Here is a 25,538-nt window from a genome sequence, read left to right as displayed (position 1 = left end):
TGACAGGGTTTCTTTATGTAGTGGCTATTCATGAAACAAATTTGTAAATCAGGCTGGCCTCAAACTCACAGAGATCTGCCTCTGTTTCCTGAGTGCTGAGATAAAAGGTATGCACCACCATTACCTGGCTGAGTGAGAAAGTTTTGTTTTGTTTTGTTTTCAAGACAGGGTTTCTCTGTGGTTTGGGAGCTTGTCCTGGAATTCCCTCTGTAGACCAGGCTTGCCTTGAATTTATAGAAATCTGCCTGTCTCTGCCTCCTGAGTGCTGGGATTAAAGGTGTGTGCCACCACTGCCCGGTTTTTAATTTTTTTAAATAGTGATATTTCTTTTTATTACACTTCTTTGCTTAATTTATTTTTTGAATATGAATACTTAGCTTGCATGTATGAATATGTACCATATGTATTTTTGGTGCCTACGGATGTTACCATAAAGGTTAGAAGTCGGCACTGGATTTGAACCTAGATCCTCTGCAGGAACAGCCAGTGCTTTTAACCATCTCTCCATCTCTCTATCCTTTTAATGAGAAAATTAATAACATTGGATTAGGAAATAATTTGAGTATTGTTTTGTAGAATTAATAATACGTTTTTGCTCAAAGTAAAAGAATACCAAAAAAAAGCTTTCTCAACAAATTTAAGACATTTGTTTTTTTTCTCTCTAGTTTGTTGAATATAGTTAAGGAATATAGGCAACATGTTCTACACTCATGTGCTTATGAGTAAACGAGGGCCATTGGCCAAAATATGGCTTGCAGCTCACTGGGAGAAGAAACTCACAAAGGCGCATGTGTTTGAGTGTAATCTGGAGATAACCATTCAAAAAATTCTCTCCCCCAAGGTATGTAACTGATAAACATGATAATTCGTATTATCCATGGCTTCTGTAAAAGAATTAAAATACTTTCCAAGACAGTTTTGCTTTTCAGATGATCTCTTTTAATTCTCCCCGGATTATTGTCTGCGCAAAGGCACTCTAATATAGCATTTAAGTGAAGCATGGCTTTGCTGAATAAGCAAAAGTTAAAGTCAATCATTCTATATTGTGAGGTTAAAAGGTGGTTCACTTCAGTAAGAATATAGCATTTGCTTTTCAAAGAGAAATTATGATTTTTATTAACTTTCAAAGAACAATGTTTACAAACCTAATATTATTCTTCTAACATTTTTAAAAAATTATTCAAAGGTGAAAATTGCACTCCGAACTTCAGGGCACCTTCTTTTGGGAGTTGTTCGAATCTATAATAGGAAGGCAAAATATCTTTTGGCAGATTGCAGTGAAGCATTTCTTAAGATGAAGATGACATTTCGCCCAGGTACACATACAATGTTAATTTGTGTCACTGTTGACTTCTCTTGGCATCTTTGTGTTGGGTAGTCTCTTTATTAGCAGCATGCTGTTTATAATGAACATAAACTTCATTTTGACTGAATCTTAAGTTTCCATAAAGCTAATTTTCCAAAACTTACTATGTTTTATGTATTAATATAAAAATACACTTAAAATCATCATGATTGTGTAAGAAATCAATACACTTACTTTTAATGGGTCATTTAATTTGCCATACCTATTTTTGCCTTTATGAGAGTAAAATTATATATTGATAAAATATAAATACTGATAATTATAATTGTTTTTAGAATTCCTGAAACTCCTAAATTACTTCGCAATTATGAAGTATTATCAAATTCCTAGACATTCTGCAATACTATATATTTATATTATATGTACAATTCCTAACATTTTTAATTTACATAAATTCTGTTCTACTTTTAAGATATACATCATTTTCATTTTCTGTTCCCCACCCCCCCCTTTTTGTTTTGTTTTTTCAAAACAACAGGGCTTCTCTTTGTAGCTTTGGAGCCTGTCCTGGAACTCACTCTGCAGACCAGGCTGGTCTTGAACTCACAGAGATCCGCCTGCCTCTGCCTCCTGAGTGCTAGTATTAAAGGCGTGTGCCACCACCACCCAGCTCTAAAGAAACTACCTTTATTATATACATTTTTCTAACTTTTATAGTATCTACATTATGCCATCCCTCCATCAACGTTTGTAGATTCTGACTGAAAGCTCTTTTTTTATCTTTCTCATTTAAAATAGTTTTAGAGTCTTTGAGTAGATTTATATGTGTAGCGACTTTGTTTTACTTGCTCATTTATTATTTATGTACCCTACAAATATTTATTGATTCATGCTTTGTGATTAACATGATGTTAAGCTTTAGAAAATACAAGGAGAAGCAAGATAAATAGTTCCTTTTCAGTCTGATGAGGAACTCAGATAATGAAAATGTTTTAAAAACAATATAATAATTCCAGATTGTGGTAAAGGCATGTGACCACCTACTAGTGGTCATGTTACAAAGAAAACTAAACTAAGATCTACAACAGAAAATAACAGAGAAGTTCATTTTATAGGTTAATTATGGAAAACCTTTGTGAGGAGATAGAAGTTAAACTCACACTTGAAAAATGAGACATACCCGGTACATAAGTAGTGACCGAAGGAATGGTTGTATAGGCAAATGGAACTACAAGTATAATGTTTTGAGGTGAAAAAATGCTTGCCTTTTTCAGGGAACAAAGAGACTAGTATATCTGTGGAGTGTAGTGGTGGAGGAGAATTCTATAGGTGATGCATGATAAGAGTGTAGGGCTATGGAAGCTCCAGTCATAAATTTGAATTTTATTGTAGTGAGGAAGTTGTTTTACTCATGCTTAGGTCCCTAAGCATGAGAACTATCTGATATGATTGCTTCTGGAAACTGTTATTCTGTCTACTTCATAAAAAAATGTACTGCTGAGGGGCTATAGAGAAGCCCATGAGAGATGATAAAGATTTAATTGAAAGTTTAATGTTTCATAAAGGATCACTGCTTATTGTGTGTCTTTTTCATTATTTTTAGGACTGGTTGACCTCCCAAAAGAGAATTTTGAAGCAGCTTACAACACTATCACATTACCGGAAGAATTTCATGATTTTGACATCTATAATATGAAGTAAATCATTTTGTTTTCTTGTTTTCATATTCAGATTTAATGGTGGCAACTTCAATTAGATAACAATTGAACAAGTACAGTTGACAAAAGATTAAATTGTAGTGTAAAATTTGAAAATACAAAAACAAAAATGTCTAATATTTATTGAATGTTAGTATTGACAGTATATCATCTAATAAATATGTATTAAATAAATGTCTTACTTATGCCAGACATAGTTCTAGGCATTGAAGAGATAGCAATGAATAAAACAGTTTCTAGCCTAATGGATCTTATATTTTAGTTAGTATAGATTGATGATAAATAAAAATGCAATGAGAAGATAAATAAATATTAAAACAAGCAATAGGATTATCAGGAAAGGATTTTCTGATCAAGTAAGAACACAAACCTAAAGGAGCTAAGGAGACAAACCTACAGTAACATATAAGAATGTTCCAGTGGAAATACCCAGTGAAGTAAAAAAAAAATCTCTGTGGAAATGGCAAACTAAGGCAGATAAAATACAAGTGGAAAGGCTGTAAGACAGAGTGCAGTGGATATGCTCAGGAATAGCAAGAAAGCAAGCGAGAGGAAGTAGGATGAAAGGACTGGGTAGTAAAGAAATGAGGTCAGAGAAGGAACAGAAGATGCAGGTGACAGGATTTGTAGGCTACAGTAGAGCTTTTATATTGATGAGAGAAAAAACACAGTCAAGTTTTGAACAAAGAGTAGAGGAGTGACCGGATCTAACTTGGTCTTAGCATGTACCCTCCGGCTACTTCACAATTATGGGGAAAGAAAGGAAAAGAAAACCTGAGAGATTATTGTAGTAAGTCCATATGAAGTAGTATGTAATCAATTCTCAAACTGCACTTTATTAAGATGGTAGCAGTCAAGTCAATGGGTATCTATGAAAGGTAGGGTAAACGTGATATATTGATGAATTGGATATGGCCCTAAAGAAGTAAAGAATGACTATTTGATTTGGGGCATATCTCAGTTAGGATTTCTATTATTGTGAAGAGACGCCATGACCATGGCAACTTACAAAGGAAAGTATTGAATTGGGGCTGGCTTACAGTTTCAAAGCTTTAGTCCATTATGGCCATGGCGGGAAGCTTGAGCATCTGAGACATCAGATCCTGCCCCCAGTGGCACACTTCTTCAACAAGTCCACACCTACTCTAACAAGGCCACAACTCCTAATAGTGCCATTCCCTGTGGGCCTATGGGGGCCATTTTTATTTAAACCACCACAGGACATAAAATGGAGCTACCATTTCCTGAAGTCAGGATAACTAAAGCATGATAGGTTGAAGAAAGAGAAAAAAGGAAGTAAATTAGGTTTTGGACAACATATAATTTGGGTCTGAATTCATGTGTGTATTTCTCTAAGTACACATGTAGAAACATAATCCTCGTGATTGTATACAAGGTGGGAGCCTTTAAATGTGAGGTTTTGAAAGCAGAGAGCCCTCTTTAATGAGGTCTGTGACATTATAAAAGAGCCCGAAGAAGCTTTGTTGTACTTCCAGCATCTGAGGATACAGAGGTGAAGAATAGGCCCATATTAGACACTAAATCTGTGGTACCTTGATCTTGGCTTCCTAAACTCTAAATGGTGTTTAATGAATATCTATTTAAAAACTACCCAGTTCTTGTCAGCATTGACAAAGGAAGACCAAAGTCAAGATACAGTAATTCAGAGGCTTTGCTTCCTGGTCTTCCTGCGCCCTCACGTGGTATAAGGATCAAGATGGTAGTGTGGGGCCACACAAGCTCTGCTTGTGAAAACAGAACCCTTATGACCTGGTTACTTACTAAAGGCCTCATCTCCTAATAGCATCAAACTGGGAAGTAGATTTCAGTATTTAGACTTGGAGGGAACACAAGCATTCAAGCCATAGCAAGAATGCCCATCTGTTCAAATGCTCAAGTAAATTAGCAACTAAAAACCACCACTGGATTAATAACCTGAAAATTATTTGTGTAAATATGTGTCTAAAAATTCATGTGCATAAACATACTATTGATAGAGTAAAATCCTTTTATGATAAGCTGATTTTAACTTTTTCCCAATATTTTGTACAACATAGTGTTCTACTCATGTTTCTCTATAGTGATATTGATGTTTCAGAGCCCCTTGCTCAGAACCAAAGCAAACCAGAGGAAATCACACTTAGAGAAGAATATAGCAATGATCTGCTTTTCCAAGCTGAGAGTTTTGGTGAGAATATTTGAGAAATCAAAATTATAAGACAACATCAATTATATTTGCAATTTGTATGAAAATAGTCACAATAGAGATATCTGTAGAATGGATGTTTTTATGTATAAATATAGTCTCCAAATTTTTTTCTTCTCTTTTTTTCTGGTCTAGATGCTAATACCCTCTATTATGGCATATTTCTTTATAATTTTTTAAATCCAACCATATTTTGAATTTCTATATCAGGTGCTCTCATAGAATAGAACAGTACTAATTGAGAGCATGGGGACCATGGGAGAGGGTTGAAGGGGAGGGAAGATAAAGGGAGAGGGGCAGAGAAAAATGCCTAGCTCAATAAAATCAATAAAAAAATTTAAAAAAGAATAGAACAGTACTAAAATTTAAAGATGTAGATTCTGGGGCTGATATGGTGACACATGCCTATAATCCTAGCTAGGGCTTTATAGTAAGACCCTGTCTCCCTTTCTTTCCCCCTGACTCCCAAAAGGAAAGTAGTTTCTGCCCTCAAAGGAGAGATGTACAGATTAACAGCTGGTATAGTTTATATATATTGGGGGGTTATATTTTACTGCATAAAATTCTTTTAAATATATTTTGTCCAGTGTATGATTATCAGTTATAGTGTACAGCTTGATTATGAAACATGCAGTGATTTTTGAGATGTTAAAATATGTTTGGAAAAGGCATTTGTTTTTTGTTTGTTTTTTTTTTTTCAAGACAGGGTTTCTTTGTGTAGCCGTGGCTGTCTTAGAACTCACTTTGTAGACCAGGCTGGCCACAAACTCACAGAGATCCGCCTGCCTCTGCCTCCCTTACTGGGATTAAAGGCGTGTGTGCCACACCCAGCTACTGATTGATTTTTTAAGGACATCTGTATTGTCTCCCATATCTTCTGTCTGCTTTATTAGTTGAGCATTATACTACCTTCCTGAAAATCTTCCTCCTTTTTCTTCCCATATTTTACACATTTCTGCAAGAGTAATTGTCTTTACACTTTTTGTCCACCTATCATTCCTCTACCTAAGCACCTTGGGTTCCTGTGACTATCAAACCCCTGATATTCCTCTCCTCAGTGCCTTCTACCAACTCAATCATTCTTTATCAGTTTATCAGCCTCACTATAGGCATTTTCCCCTACTGAAGTGTATGCCTTACCATCTAATCAATTCAACTTAGTTGTTCACAGTTCTGTATCTTGCATAATTCAGAAAAGTGGAGAATCATATCAGTCTGTAGTTCTAGGTTTGAATCTGGACTTTTTCCTGTATATTTGCTATGTATACTCAACAGATGACTTAACTGAGTCTATAAAGTAGAAATCCTACTAGCAACATCAAAGGTTATTTTCTTTATTCTTGCCTTTTGTCCTCTCCACCAATATGTGGTTTTCTCTCTCAAACTTTAAGAAATGTTTATATTAATCTATCCTATTCTTGATTACAGTATAAATTTTAAGGTCATGATTATTTCACTCTGAAATCTCAGGGTGGGTGGGTGGGTGGGTGGGTGGGTGGGTGGGTAGATAGATAGATAGATAGATAGATAGATAGATAGATAGGTAGATAGATAGGCAGACAGAAAGACAAACAGACAAATGACAGTCTCACTACTTAAGCCAGTCTTGTGTGAAACTCAGATTGACTTCTTGTAGTGTTGGGACTAATTAAGCCTTGGCCTTCAGCTGCTCTTCCCTGTCTAGAGCCTTCTAATTGAAGTGACTAAAAGCTGTGCTTTGCCTAGAGGATCAGAGGATGGGATTTTCACCTGTTGGCCACTGACTGCAGGGTCTTTAAGCCTCCATGGTGCTATTAAAGAAGGGCTTTTGGTACCAGTGTTTGAAGGTCTGTGTGTTGGTCTGTCTCTGTGTGTGTTTCCTCAACCTCCAGTCCCTTGCCCGAGGCTTGCAAACTGGGTTCTAGTGCATAGAGCGCAGACACGGGGGGGGGGGGACGCGGTGCGTGGCATTGTAGCCTACTGAGTGCTGGAATTATCAGTGTGCAGAACAATAACCAATTTATTCTCAGACTTTTGAAATGCCCAACACTCAGAATGTAGTGTCTGTTCTAGAGTGTTATTCTCTGATTGAGCAAGGCTGCTTTTTCTTTTTGGAAAAAGCTGACCCTGAATGATATAAACATGTTCTTAGTTCTTTCTCAAAAAGTCATTAAGACCATTTAGCAAGTTTTTAATCCATTGTGACGTAGGTCTATAGACAAATCTACAATATAGGCGATAACTTCATGACTTTCTTTACTATATAATATTTGACATGGGTCATTGGGAGAGAAGGCCAACCTCTTATCTTCAGGGTTCAGAATCCTGAACATAATGACTTTAAAATCCAAAGCTGGACGTGCCAGAGCTGATTTTGGATCTTCTGTAACTATCAGTATAACCTAATGACTAAGTGTTCAGTTAATGTTAGCTGGCTATGCTTTTTTTAGTGTCCAACTCTTTTTTTTAGTCTCCAACTCTTGGTATATTCTATAAATATTTACTGAATGATTATTATAAGCCCATTCTTTAATATTTTAACATACCTTTTTGGGGGGTTCTCTCTGTTGCTCTGGCTTTCCTACAACCTGCTCTGTAGACCAGGCTGGCTTCGAACGCCCAAAGATCTGCCTGTCTCTGCCTCCTGAGTGCTAGGGTTAAAGGTCTGTGCCACCACCACCGGGCGTTTTTGTTTTTCCTGTTTCAGAGGCAGGGGTTTCTTTATGTAGCTCTAGGCAGATTTTCCAAATTTTTCTTAGGCATAAACTGTTCTATATAAAATGATAAGAAATAATACTTGGTCAAATGGAATGTGATCTACATAATGTATAGGGAATCAATCTACTCCCACAGCATTTTGACCTTCCAGGACATGACTAAATTAAATCATAACTATAAGCTCTACTGAGTCCTCTGGCATTTTTTTCCTGTTTTATTGGGAGAGTATTAAACTTGGAATCTAGTCTGTGTTGATTAACTGGGTGTCTTCAATTGGATAATTCAATAATTTTAAAACTTTTATTTTCTGCAAAGAATGAGGATGAATTATACTAGTAAGTTTCCTCTAACTCTAAAAGTTTATGTTTCTATGATTAGCTTGCCACTGACGATATACATTTATATAGGAAATGAACCTGAAATCCTCAGAAGACAGAGCTTATTTGACGTCAGCGTATTAATGAACTCCAGTGGTCTTGTAGTTGAACATAGTTCTGGAAGCCTCATTGAGGAAAAATCTTTGTTCTTTGACCATGGAGATGGATTTGGAGATGAAGGAGCGGCAGGAGAAATGATTGGTATGCTTTCTGGTCATAAAATATCAAATATTTATTTTAATCAAATCACTGTAATATATCTGTTTTGCTACATCAAATTGAATTTTCAGATATATATCTGTACTTATAGGTCAGATTATTTTCACATGTTTTCAAAGTCTATAATATTTTAATCTAGGCCTAGTTAATAGGTATCTGTTTAAACACATGTCTATAGAAGCTATTAACACCTATCTGTTTTTATTTGTGTCCTTAAACTTTGGAAAGAAGTAAGGTTAGTATACTCTTAAAAAAATGTACTAGATCATATGCTGGTAACATTGTCTGTCTTTAATACAAATTGTAAAATATTCTTCAAGGTCAGTATAGCATTTTATATTTAAATTAAAATATTAGTATAAAATAGACATTTTGGAGTGACACTGGGAAAACAAAAGTATGTATTTTAAAGATTATTAGTTATATGAAATACATTTACAGATTTTTTTCAGTTTTCATTAAAAGTCTAGTTATCAGCCAGGCATGGCAGCTCATATCTGTAATCTTAGAACTGGGAAAGCTGAGGTAGAAGAATCATGAGTTTAAGGCCAGCCTGGACTATATAAGGAAGTCTAGGCCATTCACTACCTAATGAACCCCTATCTCAAAAGAGAAATGGGAGAGGAGAGAAGAGGGATGTGGGAAAAAAAAAAGTGTGGTTTATCCCTTGTATAAACCAGGGCTTCTTAAACTTTTTCTATCCACAACCCACTTTTGCCCAAGAAATTATTTTTTTTAAAGATTTATTTATTTATTATGTATATAACATTCTGCCTCCATGTATGCCCAAATGCCAGAAGAGGGCGCCAGATCTCATTACAGATGGTTGTGAGCCACCATGTGGTTGCTGGAAATTCATCTCACGACCTCTGGAAGAGCAGTCAGTGCTCTTAACCACTGAGCCATCTCTCCAGCCCTGCCCAAGAAATTCTTATGTGGTCCTTGGTATACAGGTATGTAAAATATGCATACAAGGGGTTGGAGAGATAGTTCAGCAGTTAAGAGCACTGATCGCTCTTCCAGACAGACTGGGTTTGGTTCCAGCACCCACATTAAGGCTCACAACCACTCCAGGCCCAAGGAATCCAAGACCCTCTTCTGTCTTCTGTGGGTACTGCACACATGTGGCACACAGATATACATACAAGCAAACATCCAGTACACATAAAATTTAAAAATACGTTTTAAAAATTAAAAATAAAATGTACATACAAACCAAGTGTTTACTAATATGAATAAAATCAATTTATTCTAACATAATTGTTTGGAATACTATATAATTTTATCATTTATTAAGATAAATATTCATGAAATTGAGATAATATGCTTACTTTTACATTAAAAAACTAAATCTTTGCTAAGGTTTTGATACTCCAGGGTGTAGAGCATTTTCAATGTTTCTCAGAGTTGATCAATATTTCAATTTTAGAATTTGTAATGATGGGAACACTGATTTAAATAATTAGTCATACAATATTAAATTTCTCTATTTGCTATAATTAAGTCATGTTTCTTTTAGAACAGGAAATGTTGTACATATAGTAAAACAATGCAATTCATAACATACAGTAATCTTTCATCTGTGCCAAGGCATTTTCAGGCCATGTGTTTGGCATTGTATGGCACACGATAGCATAACACAATGCAAAGTGCATATTGTTTATTTAGAACCAAGGCTACAGTGAAGTGTGGCGGAGTGAAACATGGGTGAGCACTGCCAGAAATAATTTTGATTTTTAATTGGTTTTCCTTCTTGCCAAAATTTTCATAACACCCCAACCCCTTCTAATTGAGTTATGTGACCCCGTATGGAGTAAAAACAGTTTAAGAGGTAAGAGTATAATGTCTTATATAAACTAATGCTAGTAAATGTTTAGCTAATAAGAAGTATTTATTTATGTTTTTAAAGAAGTATTTATTTATGTTTTTAAAGACAATCTGTTGCAAGATGAGAATACCCTTTTAGAAGACATATATTCAAACAAGGAAACTACTCTGCCTCCTGAGCTTCCCAGTAGTATAATAGGTATGTTGAAGTCTTGCATAGAAAATATATAGATTCTGATGTTTGGAACTTCTAAGTTTCAGCAGCATTGTAATGAAGAATTTGTCCTTCAAATTCTCTTAATCTAATCCTAGATAATGTAGAACAGGAAGTTAGAGCCTGAAAAGGTAATTAACCAGGATTGGCTTTAGTAGAACATATTTATTCTTCTCAAGCAGTATACTTTCAAATCCTAAAAAATAACACGTTATATGGGAAGAAAAATTATCACACTGTATGACTTGACCATCAGTGTACAGTTTGAGAGAAGTTACAAATTTTCAACTGAGCTTATTTTTCTTTAACTGACATTCTTACCAAAATACCTCAGATGAGTTGATGCCTTGAAGATAGACTTTTCCTTAAGTATTAAAAATGTAATTAAAACATTGTTTTATTTATTTCTTTAAGTATTAAAAACAAAATATAAAAACATTGTTTTCACAGTGTTTGATGTTGCATTTGTTTTGTGGCACAGTAATCAAAATTAAAAACAAAAAGTTTTGGGCATTCAGAACTCAGTTACGGCTCGTTAGGGTCAGTTGGTGGCTCAGCAGCACATAGATACTTCAGTGTCGTAGCGAATTTTCATCAGTCACTTGTGGTTTTGTTTTCACTTCTGTGTGACTGTAGCCCCGCCCGAACTGTCTCATATGTAAATGAGGGGGATGCTATTTGACTCACTCAAAAGTTGAGGGTCCCACGCCATTTATTCCTGAACTTCTTTGCCTCTGTTACAGTTCGTTATTGTAAGAATTAATGTATCATCCCAGATAGCAGTATTTCCACAATTATTTTTCTACTTTATTTCTCATATTGTCTTCTAATGTGTAGCATAGTCATATGCTTCTGTTTTTGCTTTTATTAGTAGAACCAGGTAATTCAGATGACCAGTGCCTACCTGAAGATGAAAAAGTAGATGAAACAACATCATCAAATGAAGAAGAAGGGTTTACTCTTGACCCAATTGATGGTTTAGTAAGAGGTCTCATGTTTTTATTTTTATCTTTGGTACCCTGGTATCTTAATTGCTTTGAGATATGCAAACAGTTCATAGAATGTTACAGAAGACTGCCAGCATGATAATAGCACTGGGCATTAAATAGGAAAGAGTATGAAAGCTATCAGAGATAATTCTTTCAACACATCTAGTCCTGTTCAAATCATATGTTCAGTTTGGAAAACTGGAAATTTAAAAACCGAGTTCAATTCAAAACATTTTCAGCTTTACTAAAGACAAGCTTGACATCTGCCTTCTGCATGGTGTGGAATAGCTGCCTACTTAGAATTCGTATATGAATTTCAGTGCAGAGAGGTGAAATACGCTGGAGGAAAACACATTAATGTTTTGAAACATTATCGTGTTCCACATTTTAAAAAGAAAAGAAAAGCTCCAGATTCTTTAACTGCCCACTCCATGTTTGCCATTTTTCTGCAGTTGCCCATTTAACAAGTGAACAGGGTCCCTCTTAAGCACCTTCAAACAATACTTTGAAAAATGTATCAGCTTTTGACTGCTCAGATACTCTTAACTTTGCAAAAACTTTACAAAGCTTTTTTTTTCAGAGAACGGAAGGATTTTCTTCCCAGTGCAACTCTGCAGGTTATTTGTGATATCCTTTCCTTAGATATGTAGTAGCCTAGAATATCATTTTACAAAACTTTCTAAGTCCATTTATGCCTGTTTCCCTCTAGACATTGCTGAGAGAAGGAAAAACAGAAAGAGGAGGTTGCTCATAGATCCAGTCAAGGAGATAAGTAGCAAGACTATGCATAAGCAGCTTACTTCCTTTGTTGACACTCTCATGGTTCTGGACCTTGCACCCCCCACACAAAGATTGATGATGTGGAAGAAGAGGGGAGGAGTGGATACACTTCTGTCAACCGCTACCCAGGATCTGATTCATGATGAACTGAAAAAGGTAATTGTTTTCATCCTTTTGCATGGATATGATGTTTGTTTCTAAATAAATATGTTTATATTTACAACATAATTGGACATGTGGGGGAAATAAACCATTATTTTAAAACTTAATTTGTTTAATAATTGTGTAAGTGGTTTTCCCTCCCAAGACAGGATCTCTCTATGTAACTCACTACATAGATCAGCCTGGCCTTGAATTTACAGAGATACACCTGCCTTTTTCTTCAAGGTGTGCACCACTCTGCCCAGCTTGAAAAATTGTGTATGAATGGCTTTTACTTATTAGCATATGTGCTTGTGCTTTATTGAATTGCTTTATTAATATAAAATCAAGAATATAAATGTGTTTTTACAGTTGTTTGCAAAATGCTTCCTGGCCTCTGACTTAAAACTTGCAAAACTTATACAGAAGGAGTCAGTAAGGAAAGAAGTGGGAACCAAAAACATTTTAGGTAAGATTTCCTAATTCTGTTAATGTCAAGGGGAATGTTGTGTAAACAAAAATTGAACTTTACATTTCAGAATGAAAACTAGGCTCAAATCTGTATTGTCAAATATAACCACTATCTATAGAATAGTATTTTAAACTTAAAATACTTCCTTAGTATAGCATTTTTCTGCTTTTCACATTAATTTCTGTTTGAAGATGTCATTGAAAAGATAAAATATGGGCCAGTCCTTGTGTCACAGGCCTGTAATAACCACCACTCAGGCAGGATTGCAAATTCAAGGCCTGCCTGGATTACAGAGCAAGTTCAGAGCCAGCTAGGTCAAGTTAGTTAGATGCTGTCTCAAGCTAAAACACACTAAAAGGACCAGGTGATGTAGTTCAGTGGGAGAGTACTTGCCTAGAATGTGTAAGGCCCTAGGTTTAGTACCCAGTATCCTCTCTACACACATACAAAAGATGTTATTTATGTGTGTGTATATATTTATATATTCTCTTTCTCTAACCTCCTCCACCCTGAAGGCAGTATTCACCAACTCTTAGAAAAATCTTTGCGTCTAGCAGAATAATGTTTCATTTTAAAACAACCTAAAACTCAGTGATAAGAATGTACTTAAATATTACAACTGTCCTAAGGCCAATATCACCTCAGCCTAGAATGAAGTTGACAGAATGTTAATAATAGCTAATTATTGCTGTGACAGTTATAAAGTAATGTAACCAACTTCTGTGGTGAATAAACTTCCTTTCCCAGTGACCATTTCTCATTAAAATTTACAAAATAGTGCACCATAGTGAACTTAAACTATTCCTGTTGTCCTGTGAGTGTGTGAAAGTGAGTGAGTGTGAAAGTGAGTGAGTGTGTGAAAGTGAGTGAGTGTGAAAGTGAGTGAGTGTGTGAAAGTGAGTGAGTGTGAAAGTGAGTGAGTGTGTGAAAGTGAGTGAGTGTGAGGAGGATGAACGGAGGATGGTGGGAGTGGAAATGATAAAGAAGCAGAGGAAGGGAAAGGGAAGATATAAATTATGTGAGACTCAGGAGAGTTGGGAAAGTTGGACACTCCCCACTTAAATTATTAGATTCCAAGTTACTGGCCAGAAATTTTCTTTTTGAATAGCCATATGCCAATTCAAGTTTGAAATGCACTTTGGTAACATTTTCTTTACTTAAGAGCCCTCAGTGATAGAAGAGCCAAATTCCCACAGAGAGTTAGATCACCTCCAGGTTTGGAATGATGTGACTGATGGATCTATGGGTAGCTTTCAGCAGGATATCACTATGAATATTAACTCTGAGGTAAGTTAACCAGAAATATTTTTATGCAACTCTAGTGAAGTAATATTGAGAGGCTAATACATATTCTTACAGATGTAGTTCATATTTCATCTCATGTTGTTCAACAGTTTCTCTAAGTGTCATTACTATAAGATAAAACATAATTTAATCTGCAAGACAATATTCCTCTGAAGTTTAGGATGTGAATCACAAGATAAATACTGAAACTATTTTATATGACATAATAAATGAGTGATTATGCTTGACTCTGGTTTATATGGTGTATATCGCATGAATCATGGGGTCTCCTACAACTCTAACACTTGTGTATTGTTTCTCATCATAAGTTCACCCATATTTTTCTTCTAAGAACATTCTAAATTTTCTTAACTATCTTTACCTTCATTTGAAAGACTTTCTAAAAGTATAATGACCAAAACAAAATAATTTGTCACTCTGAAGGAACAGGAAAACAGTTTTGTTTGAAAACATAGGAAAATTTATAATATTTGGGCATGGAGGTGCTCACCTTTTAATCCTAGCACTCAGGAGGCAGAGGCCAGATAGATGTCTGACTTTGAGGCTAACCTAGTCTACAGAGTTCCAGGACAGCTAGGGCAGAGAAACTTATTTTGAAAAAAATGAGATAAAAATACCTTCTCATTTGTTACTTAAATATTAGGGTCTTATTGATAAAAAATAAAAGCAATGCTTCTCAGGTATGTTCCATCATCATTGTTAATTTTTTTTCTGATGAAGAAAGATTTTTCTTAGGAGTGAGGAAGACTCCTTGTAAAGCAGGAAAGGGGGAGCTTGGGAAGCAGAAGCCTTCCTCATTGTATTTTGAAAACCATTCAGAAAATTCACTTAATCCACATCAGAACTGTATAACTGGGAGGGAAAGACAGTTTCAGAATACATTAAAACAGAGCATGTTTGACTAAATGCTTGATAATATACTGCACACTGACACTGTGAGTTACCATGCCAGCTGGCCTTTGCGGGCGTGGACATTTCCTAGAAATGTTTGGATTAATTGCGTTCTCAGAGGAAATCTCAACACAACCTAATATGGACTCTGTTAGTGTTCACTCTTATGCAGATTTATAATAAAAAGAGAGAAAGGTGATCAAGGAAAAATATAAAATGTACCATTTAAGGAGGAAAAGAAGTACCAGGAAGTGTAAACAGATTAAAAGAAATGGCCTGATACTAAGTGGAATAAAGGAAGTGGTGACCTCAGAGCAAGACCCCACTCATCTAAGCTTCTAATTTGTGAAAAGGAATTAAAGAAAGTGAAAAGAAGTTAAAGAAAAGCACATGGCCAGGCAGAGTGGTGCCCACCTCTTAATTCTAGCACTCGAGAAAGCAAATGCAGGCAGTTCTCTGAATTTGAGGGCCAGCCTGGTCTACAGGAAAGTACCAGGCATATGTCAGGAGTGTCCAGGCAATGAGGCCTAGAGAAGCCAATGTGTGAAGCTGCCGAAGTTGAAGCTTGGATTACCCTTGGCGATCCCAAAATGTTGGAGATACCAGAGCTGTAGGATACCTGCCAAGAAAAAGCTTGCTAGCAGGGAGTGGAGCCAACCCAAAAGGAAGAAGTGTGTTGCAGTCAACTAAGCTGAGAGAGTTGGAGATCTGAAAAGTATTCTGATATCAGACATGGAGATGCAGAGTTTGGAGTTTTCCCTGCTATTTTCAGTCTTGTTTTAGTCTTTCCTCGCTGTGCTCCCTTTTGGAATTGTAAGGTACATCCTGTGCCGTTATATGTTGAAAATACATGCTATGCTTTTTCATTTTGATTTTGCATGGACTTACTGTTCAGAGATTGCAATGGGTCTCAGGAAGAGACTTTGAACTTTAGACTTTTAAACAAGTTTGAGACTGTTATATAGACTATGGGGACTTTCAAATTGGACTAAATCATTTTGCATTATATTGAGGGCTACAGCCTATAAGGACTCGGGGAGTGGAATTGGGTGGTTTGAATAAAAATGACCCCCAAAAGTCGATAGGGAGTGGCACTATTACGAGGCCTTATTGGAGGAAGTGTGTCACACTCTGTTTCTGCTGCCTGCAGATCAAGTTGTAGAACTCTTAGCTGCTTCTCTAGCACCATGTCTGCCTGCATGCCACCATGCTTCCTGTCATGATGGTAATAGACTGTAAGCCAGCCCCAATTAAATGTTTTACTATTTATAAAGGTTGCCGTGGTCATGGTGTCTCTTCACAATAGAAACCCTAACTAAGACAATAGGTTAAATTAGTTTGCGAAATTATCGTTTATATTAATAAGTCATTTAATAAAATTGAGAGTTGTTCATATTATAACCACTAGCAGAATTACCTGTAACTTCTGAATTTTCTTTAGCAGGGTATCTTTGACATGACTTCTCCAGCTGCTGAGGGATTATCTTTAATGAATGCTTCCTTGGCCCAAGAAAATTGTCCAGTTGAATTGGTAAATACATTATAGTCTTTGGGCAATTTTCTTCATATTTAATTATTTTTAGATTTAACTTAATTTTGGAAATTTTATACATATACAGAATGTACATGGTAATCGTATTTACTCTCCATTATTCTAGCATATCTCCCACCAACTCTAGAAATTCTTACTTATACTCAGTGTAGGAAGTAGGAGGAATGACTAATAGGGAAGAAAGGAATATTCTTAAAAGTTGTCTTCCTAAACGTTTTTTTAATTTATTTAATTAAAATTTATTTATTTGGCTTGCAGAATTTCCATGTTTATTTATGTTTATAATTTAAATTTATGATCTCAAGAAATACATTTAGCTGGGCTCAGTGGCCCATACCAGACAGCAGAATCATGAGTTTGAAGCAAGCTTATACTGCATAACCCCAGCTACTATGACTCACACAACAGCTGAGATATTTGTGAATCATTTGGTGAACTATGAGGAATTCTCATAACTTTTTCTTATATATAAATTATTTTGAGACTCTAAATAAAGGAAAGTGTACAATTTTTATTCTTATCAAAAATAAGAGCATGTTTTAAAATGCTGAGAATCACTGTTTTAAATCATTCTTATCTTTGGAAATTATACTATATTAGGATATAACCTAGGGCATAAGTTTTATTTTTTAAAAAATAGTGTGAGCATCTCTTCATCGGTATCATTGGTGCAAAACTTTTATCTGTATGAAAGTTTTAAAATCAGAAAATGAAATACTTAAAATCAGAAAACTGTCTGCTTAAAAAGCCACATTTTGATAGTAAATGCAGAAATTTTATTCGCTGGCTTTCTTTCTTTCTCTCTTTCTTCCTTACTTTCATTTGTCAAGGTGGGTTTCTTTATGTAGTCCTGACTGTACTGGGACTAGCTCTGTAGACCAGGCTGGCCTTGAACTCAGAGATCTGCCTCCTGAGTACTAGGATTAAAGGTGTGTGCCACCACAGCCTAGTTTCCTTTTTTAAAAAAAAAATAAGATATACATATGCATACATACACATAAAATAAAAATCTTTTTATGATTTTAAAATTCTTATATGTTCGAGTGTTTTATCTGTATGAAAGTACGCCATATATGTTCTGGTACCTAGGAAGCCAGCAGAAGGTGCTTGGTCTCTTGAAACTGTAGTTACAGGTGGTTGTAAGGCACCATGTTGGTACTGGGAACCGAACCCAGGTTTTCTGCAAGAACAGCCAGTGCCGTTTCTCCAGCTCCCAAATTACTTCTTTGAACCTTATCCCGGAGTATTGAGGGCATTTTTTAACTTAAAGGTATTTTATCAAAAGTTGTTCAGTAAACACTATCAAATCACCTATTAGGTCCTGGTGTTAAATTTTTATATTTATTATTTTTATTTATGTGCATATATGTGTGCCTACATGAATTTATGTGCATACAGGTGATTGAAGAGGCCATAAGAGGCCATTGAATCCTCGGGAACTGGAGTTATAATACTTGTCAGTTACCTGATGTGGTGCTAAGAACTAACCCAGGTCCTCTTCAGGGGCAGTAAGCACTTTTAACTACTGTGTGATCGCTATAGCCTCTGAATTTGCTTCAGTGCTTTGTTTGCTGTTGCACACTATGGTCAGAGCTAGTGTAGAAAAACTGATAAATAGGTCAGAACTGCTACTTCTCACCCATAGTCCTTCGCAGCCTGTTCTGTTTTCCTTGTTGTTATTGTTACTGTTGTCTTTATCAGATAGATCAATACCTTTCCTGAGCCGAGACCCCCTTCTCACGGCTCATGAGTTGTTAGTTTGTGAGAGATTCGACTAAATATCAGGCCATCTATGGAAGTGATTCAGCTTTAAAATAAAAAAAAAAAAGTAAACCAATCAGATGACAGACAGTGAGTTAGCCTTATGTAGACAAAGTACCTCAAAATCTGAAAGGTCTCTTAAACCATTTTTAAGGGTGTTTATGTCATCAGCTAGTTCATATAAAGGCCTTGCAACAACAGATTTTCTGTAATTTTCTGAGTACTCCTGTCACTGGAGTTCAGATTGGCCAGACTGAAAATCCTAACCAAAAGCGGGTGACTTTGCTAACTTTACTTTCCAAAGTATACAAGGGCACAAGCTCTGAGCTGCATCACCAGTTAAAACTGCAGTCTCTTAGATGGCTCAGAGGTTAAGAGCACTGACTACCCTTCCGGAGGTCCTGAGTTCAATTCCCAGCAACCACATGGTGGCTCACAACCATCTGTAATGAGATCTGGTGCCCTCTTCTGGCATGCGAGCATACATGGAGGCTGAACACTGTGTACATAATAAATAAATCTTTAAAAAAAACCCTGCAGTCTCCTGCTTTGGATCTCTTTATCAGAAGGCATGCCTGGAGGCAAGGTACAACCCTGTACAGTTTTTGTTGTGTGACAAAACTTTTGCTGGGGATATACACTACACGTGTCTACTCACCTCAGATAGGAAACCCACAATAGACCAATGCACATATACAAAGTCCAGCTTGGTGAGTCAGTGAGTTTTATTGGAGTTATTTATAGGAGTATACATGCCGGATTACTTAGCTTTCCTGTAGGATAGAATGTTTTAATCTTGAGGACTCTATTACACAATAATTGTCTCGTGTTTGTGTCATTCTCTTCTTTATCAAACCAGACTTTTTTGGGCAGGACTGTTTTACAGTTATGTTTCTATAGTAGCTAATGCAGTGCTTGGTGAATAGTAAACAGTCAATAAATTTGCTTAAATGAAATATTTATTAATCATTCAAACAGGAGTCATCAGTCAGCAAACAAAATACTGAGGCAGAGAAATGGAATCAACGATTATTTCAGACATTAAATGAATTACGGGTAAGATGGTATTTTTATTTTACTTACTATGTGTGTGTTTATGCACATGTAGCGTATGTGCACATGTATATGCATGTTCTTGTATGGAGATGCATGTATATGCTGGTGTTTGTATATTGTAGGCCACAAATGGCTTCCTCAGTCTCTCTCCACTTTGTTTCATGAGACAAGGCCTCTCACTGACCCCAGAATTTACTGATTCAAGCCAATCTAGCTAATGAGCTTGCCCTGGAGATCCCTTGCTTCTGAGCAGATGTGAACTCCAGTTCTTATATAAATGCAGAGCAAGCACTTTATCCACTGAACTATTCCCTAGACCTTGATTTTGATACTAAAAAAAAATAATATATTGATTTGAGCATCCAGATATTTAAATGAAAACAAAGATTTTTTATATTTTGTTGTTGACTGATGTAGGGTGGGTTACAGTTGACAACAAAGTCCACTGATGGGAAACGGTTGTTGAGTGATATACCTAGGGGCTAAATATAGAAGAGAAAAGTTTCATGAGATGACTGTCAGTTTCTGTTTCAAGATTATGTAAATAATAAGTTTTCACTGAGGCCTTCATAGTGTGAGTATAATATTTTCATGTAAATTTTATGGCTGTGTTATTTGGTTAATTATTTCTTTAAAAAAAAAAAAGGTTTGGGGCTGGAGAGATGGCTCAGAGGTTAAGAGCATTGCCTGCTCTTCCAAAGGTCCTGAGTTCAATTCCCAGCAACCACATGGTGGCTCACAACCATCTGTAATGGGGTCTGGTGCCCTCTTCTGGCCTGCAGATACACACACACACAGAATATTACATATACAATAAATAAATAAATAAATAAAAATTCTTTCTTTCTAAAAAAAAGGTTTGTACATATCTATCTAGGATTCTGTGTTGTTGTTGAAACCATGCACTATCTTATTTTAAGATCTTTTGTTGTGATTTTTTTTCTCTCTGGAAACATTTAGAACTTTTCTTTGTCTCCAATGCTCTAAAATTTCATGATGATGCACTCTGAGGGGTTTTTGTTTGTTTGTTTGTTTGTTTCAAGTTTATCGTATTGATTTATATTGGGTAGTTTTAATCAGAGATAGCTCAGTGGTTAAGAGCACTGCTCTTGTAGAGAACCCAGATTTGATTTCCACTATCCACATGGTGGCCTAAAACTATCCTGACTCCAGTTTCAGTAGGGGGTCTGACACCCTCTTCTACCTCCATAGGCGCACATGGGTTGCAACAACATACATTCAGGCAAAAATACCCAAACACAAAATATTTATTAATTAGACTTCTTTATTGTTGTTTGTTGTGCCAATAAAGTATTTTACCCATTAATTATAAGCATTTTAGACTGCCAAAAACTAGTATTGACACTCCTAAAAGTGCTGTACAATCATCCAAAGATAAGATAGGTATAAGACAACTGGCATATAAGGTAGGTAATAAAACACTGGCAAGTATTTGGTCCAATATTTTTGGGTAAATAAAAAGCTATTCTTTTGTAAGAATCTAATTCCAAATCCTAGTATTCATTGAAGGTGCTATGTTACTCCACAATTTAATACTATATTGTATCTCACTTACTTTTAGTAGGTGTGCAGGCACCGTGTGATAACTCCAAAACTCAACCAGGAGGATGTTTACATAGCTACATTACCATGCCACTGAAAACCGACAGGCAACAGCTTCAACATTTACTGTGAAGGTTATTTTACAGGCTTCTCTAATGCCTTTAAGGCAAGACATACATGGACTGATTATTTTTATATGTGAAAACCTCACAAAGACCTTTTTGTAAGGTTTTTCCTGTTTGTAAGATAAAACTAATTGCACTTTCCATAAGAAATATTATGTTAATATCACTTTTTAAAAACTAACATTTAGTATAACACATAAATTTGTATAAAACTTAGGTAGTTTGGTGCATTTTCTCAGTAAAACAGGTTTGGTCTCAGTGAGCTATGTTTTTACACACTTATTAGAGTCATTCTGTTACTCTTTTAAAGATATCATAGCTTATTCAAAATTGCAGTAGTTGGTTCATTGTGCATCTGCAGACTGCTTTTACTTCTAATAATTTGTCCCTTTTCTTTTCTCTTTTCTAATTATTTTCCCAGGAATCCAACAAGATGGGAGTGCAATCTTTTAGTCTGCTAAAGCTATGCAGAAAATTGTGACCGGAAACAGACAGCTGCCAAATTTTATACCTTTCTTATCCTAAAAAAACATCGAGTTATTGAACTGAGCCAGAGTGTTCCCTATGCAGATATTATAGCTACAGTGGGACCAATGTTCCATAAGATGTGGAGAGATCAAGAGCATGCAGGTGTGTGCCGTCACTGGCAACTGCTGCATGGACGGTTCAGTGTGCTAGAGAAGCTGTCTGGCCACTCACAGACAGGCTGGCCTCCCGTGTTTCTATCTAGAGACAGAGCAATCACAGCCAGAATTGGAAACCTATGTGGGGACAGTTAAGAAGAAGTTCATTTTTAACTTAACTGATTTGAATGTATGGCATTTATCATTGCCCTCATCTGAGTGTGGCATTTAGATTGTGTTTTATGGTACAATTATAAAATATAGTGGTACCTCCAGGAAACATTCAAGAGATTGTTTTGTAAAGACTTTTACATTGGATTATTAAAGTTTGTGGAGTTAATGAATAGTTAATATTTTCTTACTTGTAGACATTAGTTTGTTTGATCTACTTTGTAACATCTAATTCCCTGGATTTTAATCTAATATCTTAGTTAAAGAATTATAAAACTTGTTTTAAATTACCTGAGTTACTTAAAATCTAGTTATGGGCCATTTAACTTTTTCATGTAATACTTAATAACTTTTATGGTCACCATTAATGTCCTAGTAAAACCAAATCTGCTTATGTTAAAAAACAAAACAAAAAACTGGCAGACACTTGTTAATGTTTTATCTTCACATTCAGTCTTAGTAAAGACAACTGCAAAAGATGCTCTTTTAATTTGTGTGTACGGAGCATTTTAGACAGCAAAATCATTTGTTTTCTTAGTTGATGTTTGAGTCAAATTTTTCATATGCTCTATGAAATTCAAAATACTCTGTAAAAAGTGGCCTATGGCACTGTAAATAATGGTACTGGGTTACATTGTAAAACAGTTCAATTCTAAAGAGATTCTTTGAGTATATTTAAGATACAAATAACAGTTGTCTTAAATATTTTTACTTTCAAATGCAGAAATTAATTGGCTTGATTTTTGGTGTACAGGCCTATAGTTTATATATTTATTTAAGTGTGTGTGGTATATATCTCCATCACCACAGTCTAGACATAGTCAGATCACCTTTTTAAAAATTCTTTTCAGCCGGGCGGTGGTGGCGCACGCCTTTAATCCCAGCACTCGGGAGGCAGAGGCAGGCGGATCTCTCAGTTCGAGGCCAGCCTGGTCTACAAGAGCTAGCTCCAGGACAGGCTCTAGAAACTACAGGGAGACCCTGTCTCGAAAAACCAAAAAAAAAAATAAATAAATAAAAATTCTTTTCAGGGAACTGGAGAGATGGCTCAGCAGTTAAGAACACTGACTGCTCTTCCAGAGGATCCAGGTTCAATTCACAGCATCCACATGGCATCTCATAACTGTCTGTAACTCCACTTCCAGGGGATCTGACACCTTCACATCAATTCATATAAAATAAATAAGTTTATTAAAAATCCTTTCCAGGTTATCTCCTTGTGGTAGTCCCTCTATTCTAATAGCTGGTCACCATTCTCCATGACTACACTTTTGTCTCTTTGAAAATGTTACATAAATGGAATTATGTGGCATGTTCTGAGAGTGGTTTCTTTCACTCAGTGTAGTACTCTTGATATTCATCCAAGTGCTTTTGTGTATCCGTATTTTGTTCCTTTTAAAAGTCAAGTAGTATTCTGTTGCCTAGATATATCAGCTCATTTATGCTCTTACCCATTAAAAGACAGTTATTTCTAATTTTGATAATTTTAGAGCTATAAGCATATATAGTTTTATACAACTAAAAGTGTTTATTTCTCTGAGTAGCATTTCTAAGTCATGTAAATGTATATTTAAATTATAATAAATTATTTTCCAGAAGTTATACCATTTTTCATTTATAATAAAATATGAGAGCTTCAGTTTGTTACTTTTTTTTTGTTTTGGGAGACAGGGTCTCACTATGTAGCTATAGCTGATCTGAAACTCTATTGTAGACTAGGCTGACCTTGAATTCACAGAGATCTGCCTTTGCCTCTTAATTTCTGTGTAAAGGAGTTGCCACCACCCTTGTAGGTTTGATAATATTTTTGTTGAATATTTTTGTATCTATGTTCCTTTTTTACAACCAAAATTTTTATATGAAATATAAAGATACAATCTAATTCCTAAGATTAAATTAAATATATATATATAGTTTTACTTATAAGTATGCTAAATCGAAAGCTACACAATAATGAGAAACATCAGTGGGACAAATGTGGGCACAGACGAAAACAATTTTTAATCCCCTGTGTCACTGAGCATCAAAACCCATCAATCAGGTGCTAGAGGGATGGCACAGGGGCTAAGAACACTGACTGAACTTCCAGAGGACCCAAGTTTAATTCCCAGCACCCTCATGGAGGCTCACAACTATCTATAACTACCCTTTTCTAGGGGATATCCTACACCCTCTTCTAGTCTCCTCAAGCACACGGTACATATACATATGCACAGGCAAATACTTGTACACATAAAATTAATTTTTTTTTGGTTTTTCGAGACAGGGTTTCTCTGAAGCTTTTTTTAGAGCCTGTCCTGGAACTAGCTCTTGTAGACCAGGCTGGCCTCGAACTCACAGAGATCCGCCTGCCTCTGCCTCCCGAGTGCTGGGATTAAAGGCGTGCGCCACCACCGCCCGGCTATAAAATTAATTTTTTAAGAAACAAACTCTTCATCTCCAAGCAGTCATTGAAGGGGAAGGAACTGTGTATGGTGGTAGGAGGGACTGAAGTTCTGAGTGGAACTTTTAAAAGGACTTGAGTTTCTGAGTTTGGTTAATGTGGAATTAACTTGACTTCCCAGCTTAAATAAATCTGGGGAGTTGGAACTTAGTAGCAATATAATTTCCACTTGGAAGCTGTGACAGAGAAATGCCTAAACCTTACCTTCCTCAGTTTGAGTGAAAACAAAATCAAAGATCTCAGTACAGCAGTAGTTTTGCAAAATCTTAAAAGAATTGAAGTTTTGACTTGTTTAACTGTAAGGTCACAAACCTGGAGGATCACAGAGAAAGTACTTTTAAATTGCTGAAGTAAATCACATGCTTAGGTGTTTGGGGCAGGAGGTAATATGAAACAACAGACTTGAAGTAGGATGAAGAGGAAGATGAAGGAGATTCAGAAGTGGGAGAGGGAGAAGTAGGCCTCACACTTCATGAAAAAAGAAATTCAGGATGATGACAATTGTGTTAACGAGGGGGAAAAGGGGAACGAGGAAGGTGGTCATCAGGGAGAGAAAAGGCACCTAGATGCTGAGAATGTTGGAGAGGAAGACGACGACTAGATCATTCTAAGATGAGGTTGCCTGATGCTCCCAGGAATGCAGTACAGTGGTCACAATTTTGTTTCTTCATGTACGATAACTGTCCCTACAGAAGATAATGTATCATTTATTATGAGAAAAGTATGGTTTTGCCTTATTCTGATTAAGATTTACTAGTTGATTAATCATTATGTAGAAAAGAATTTTCATTGACTTTCTCATTACAAAATTCTCTAGTATTGTATTTAGAATTTTAATTTTTTTATTCATATTTAGCGATCAGATGTTTTGAGTTCATAATTAAAATGTGATTGCTTCTATACAGGCATAGGGTTCATTTCATCCATGTGTTAAACTTGTTTTAACAAATTACAGTTATCTAGAATATGAAATGACAACAGTATCCTGAATGATAAAGCTGATTGATTTTTAGAGGTGATCTGGAAATCTTTATTTTGAAGGCAGTTTTTGGGAGGTGGAGCTTTCTTGTCACAAGTTGTAAAGTAGAAGCAGAATAAGAAA

At 35.8% G+C, this 25,538-nt stretch overlaps 1 protein-coding gene across 1 annotated transcript; it reads left to right on the top strand.

Annotated features, from left to right (window-relative positions):
- The first annotated feature begins 697 nt into the window (after window positions 1-697).
- Window positions 698-25,037, top strand: Rad21l1 (RAD21 cohesin complex component like 1). The gene is given in 18 exon segments (XM_038331334.1): window positions 698-841; window positions 1,187-1,316; window positions 2,910-3,003; window positions 5,106-5,212; window positions 8,335-8,505; window positions 10,457-10,549; window positions 11,436-11,552; window positions 12,263-12,489; window positions 12,847-12,943; window positions 14,109-14,233; window positions 16,587-16,673; window positions 19,434-19,511; window positions 21,621-21,671; window positions 21,673-21,829; window positions 24,509-24,601; window positions 24,604-24,711; window positions 24,714-24,897; window positions 24,899-25,037. Coding segments are annotated over 18 exon segments (2,202 nt in total).
- The last annotated feature ends 501 nt before the right edge of the window (window positions 25,038-25,538 follow it).

This window comes from Arvicola amphibius, chromosome 5 (assembly GCF_903992535.2).
Source record: "Arvicola amphibius chromosome 5, mArvAmp1.2, whole genome shotgun sequence".
NCBI lineage: Eukaryota > Metazoa > Chordata > Mammalia > Rodentia > Cricetidae > Arvicola > Arvicola amphibius.
The sequence above is the reverse complement of the archived record's forward strand: the minus strand, read 5'-3'. Positions and strand labels throughout refer to the sequence as shown.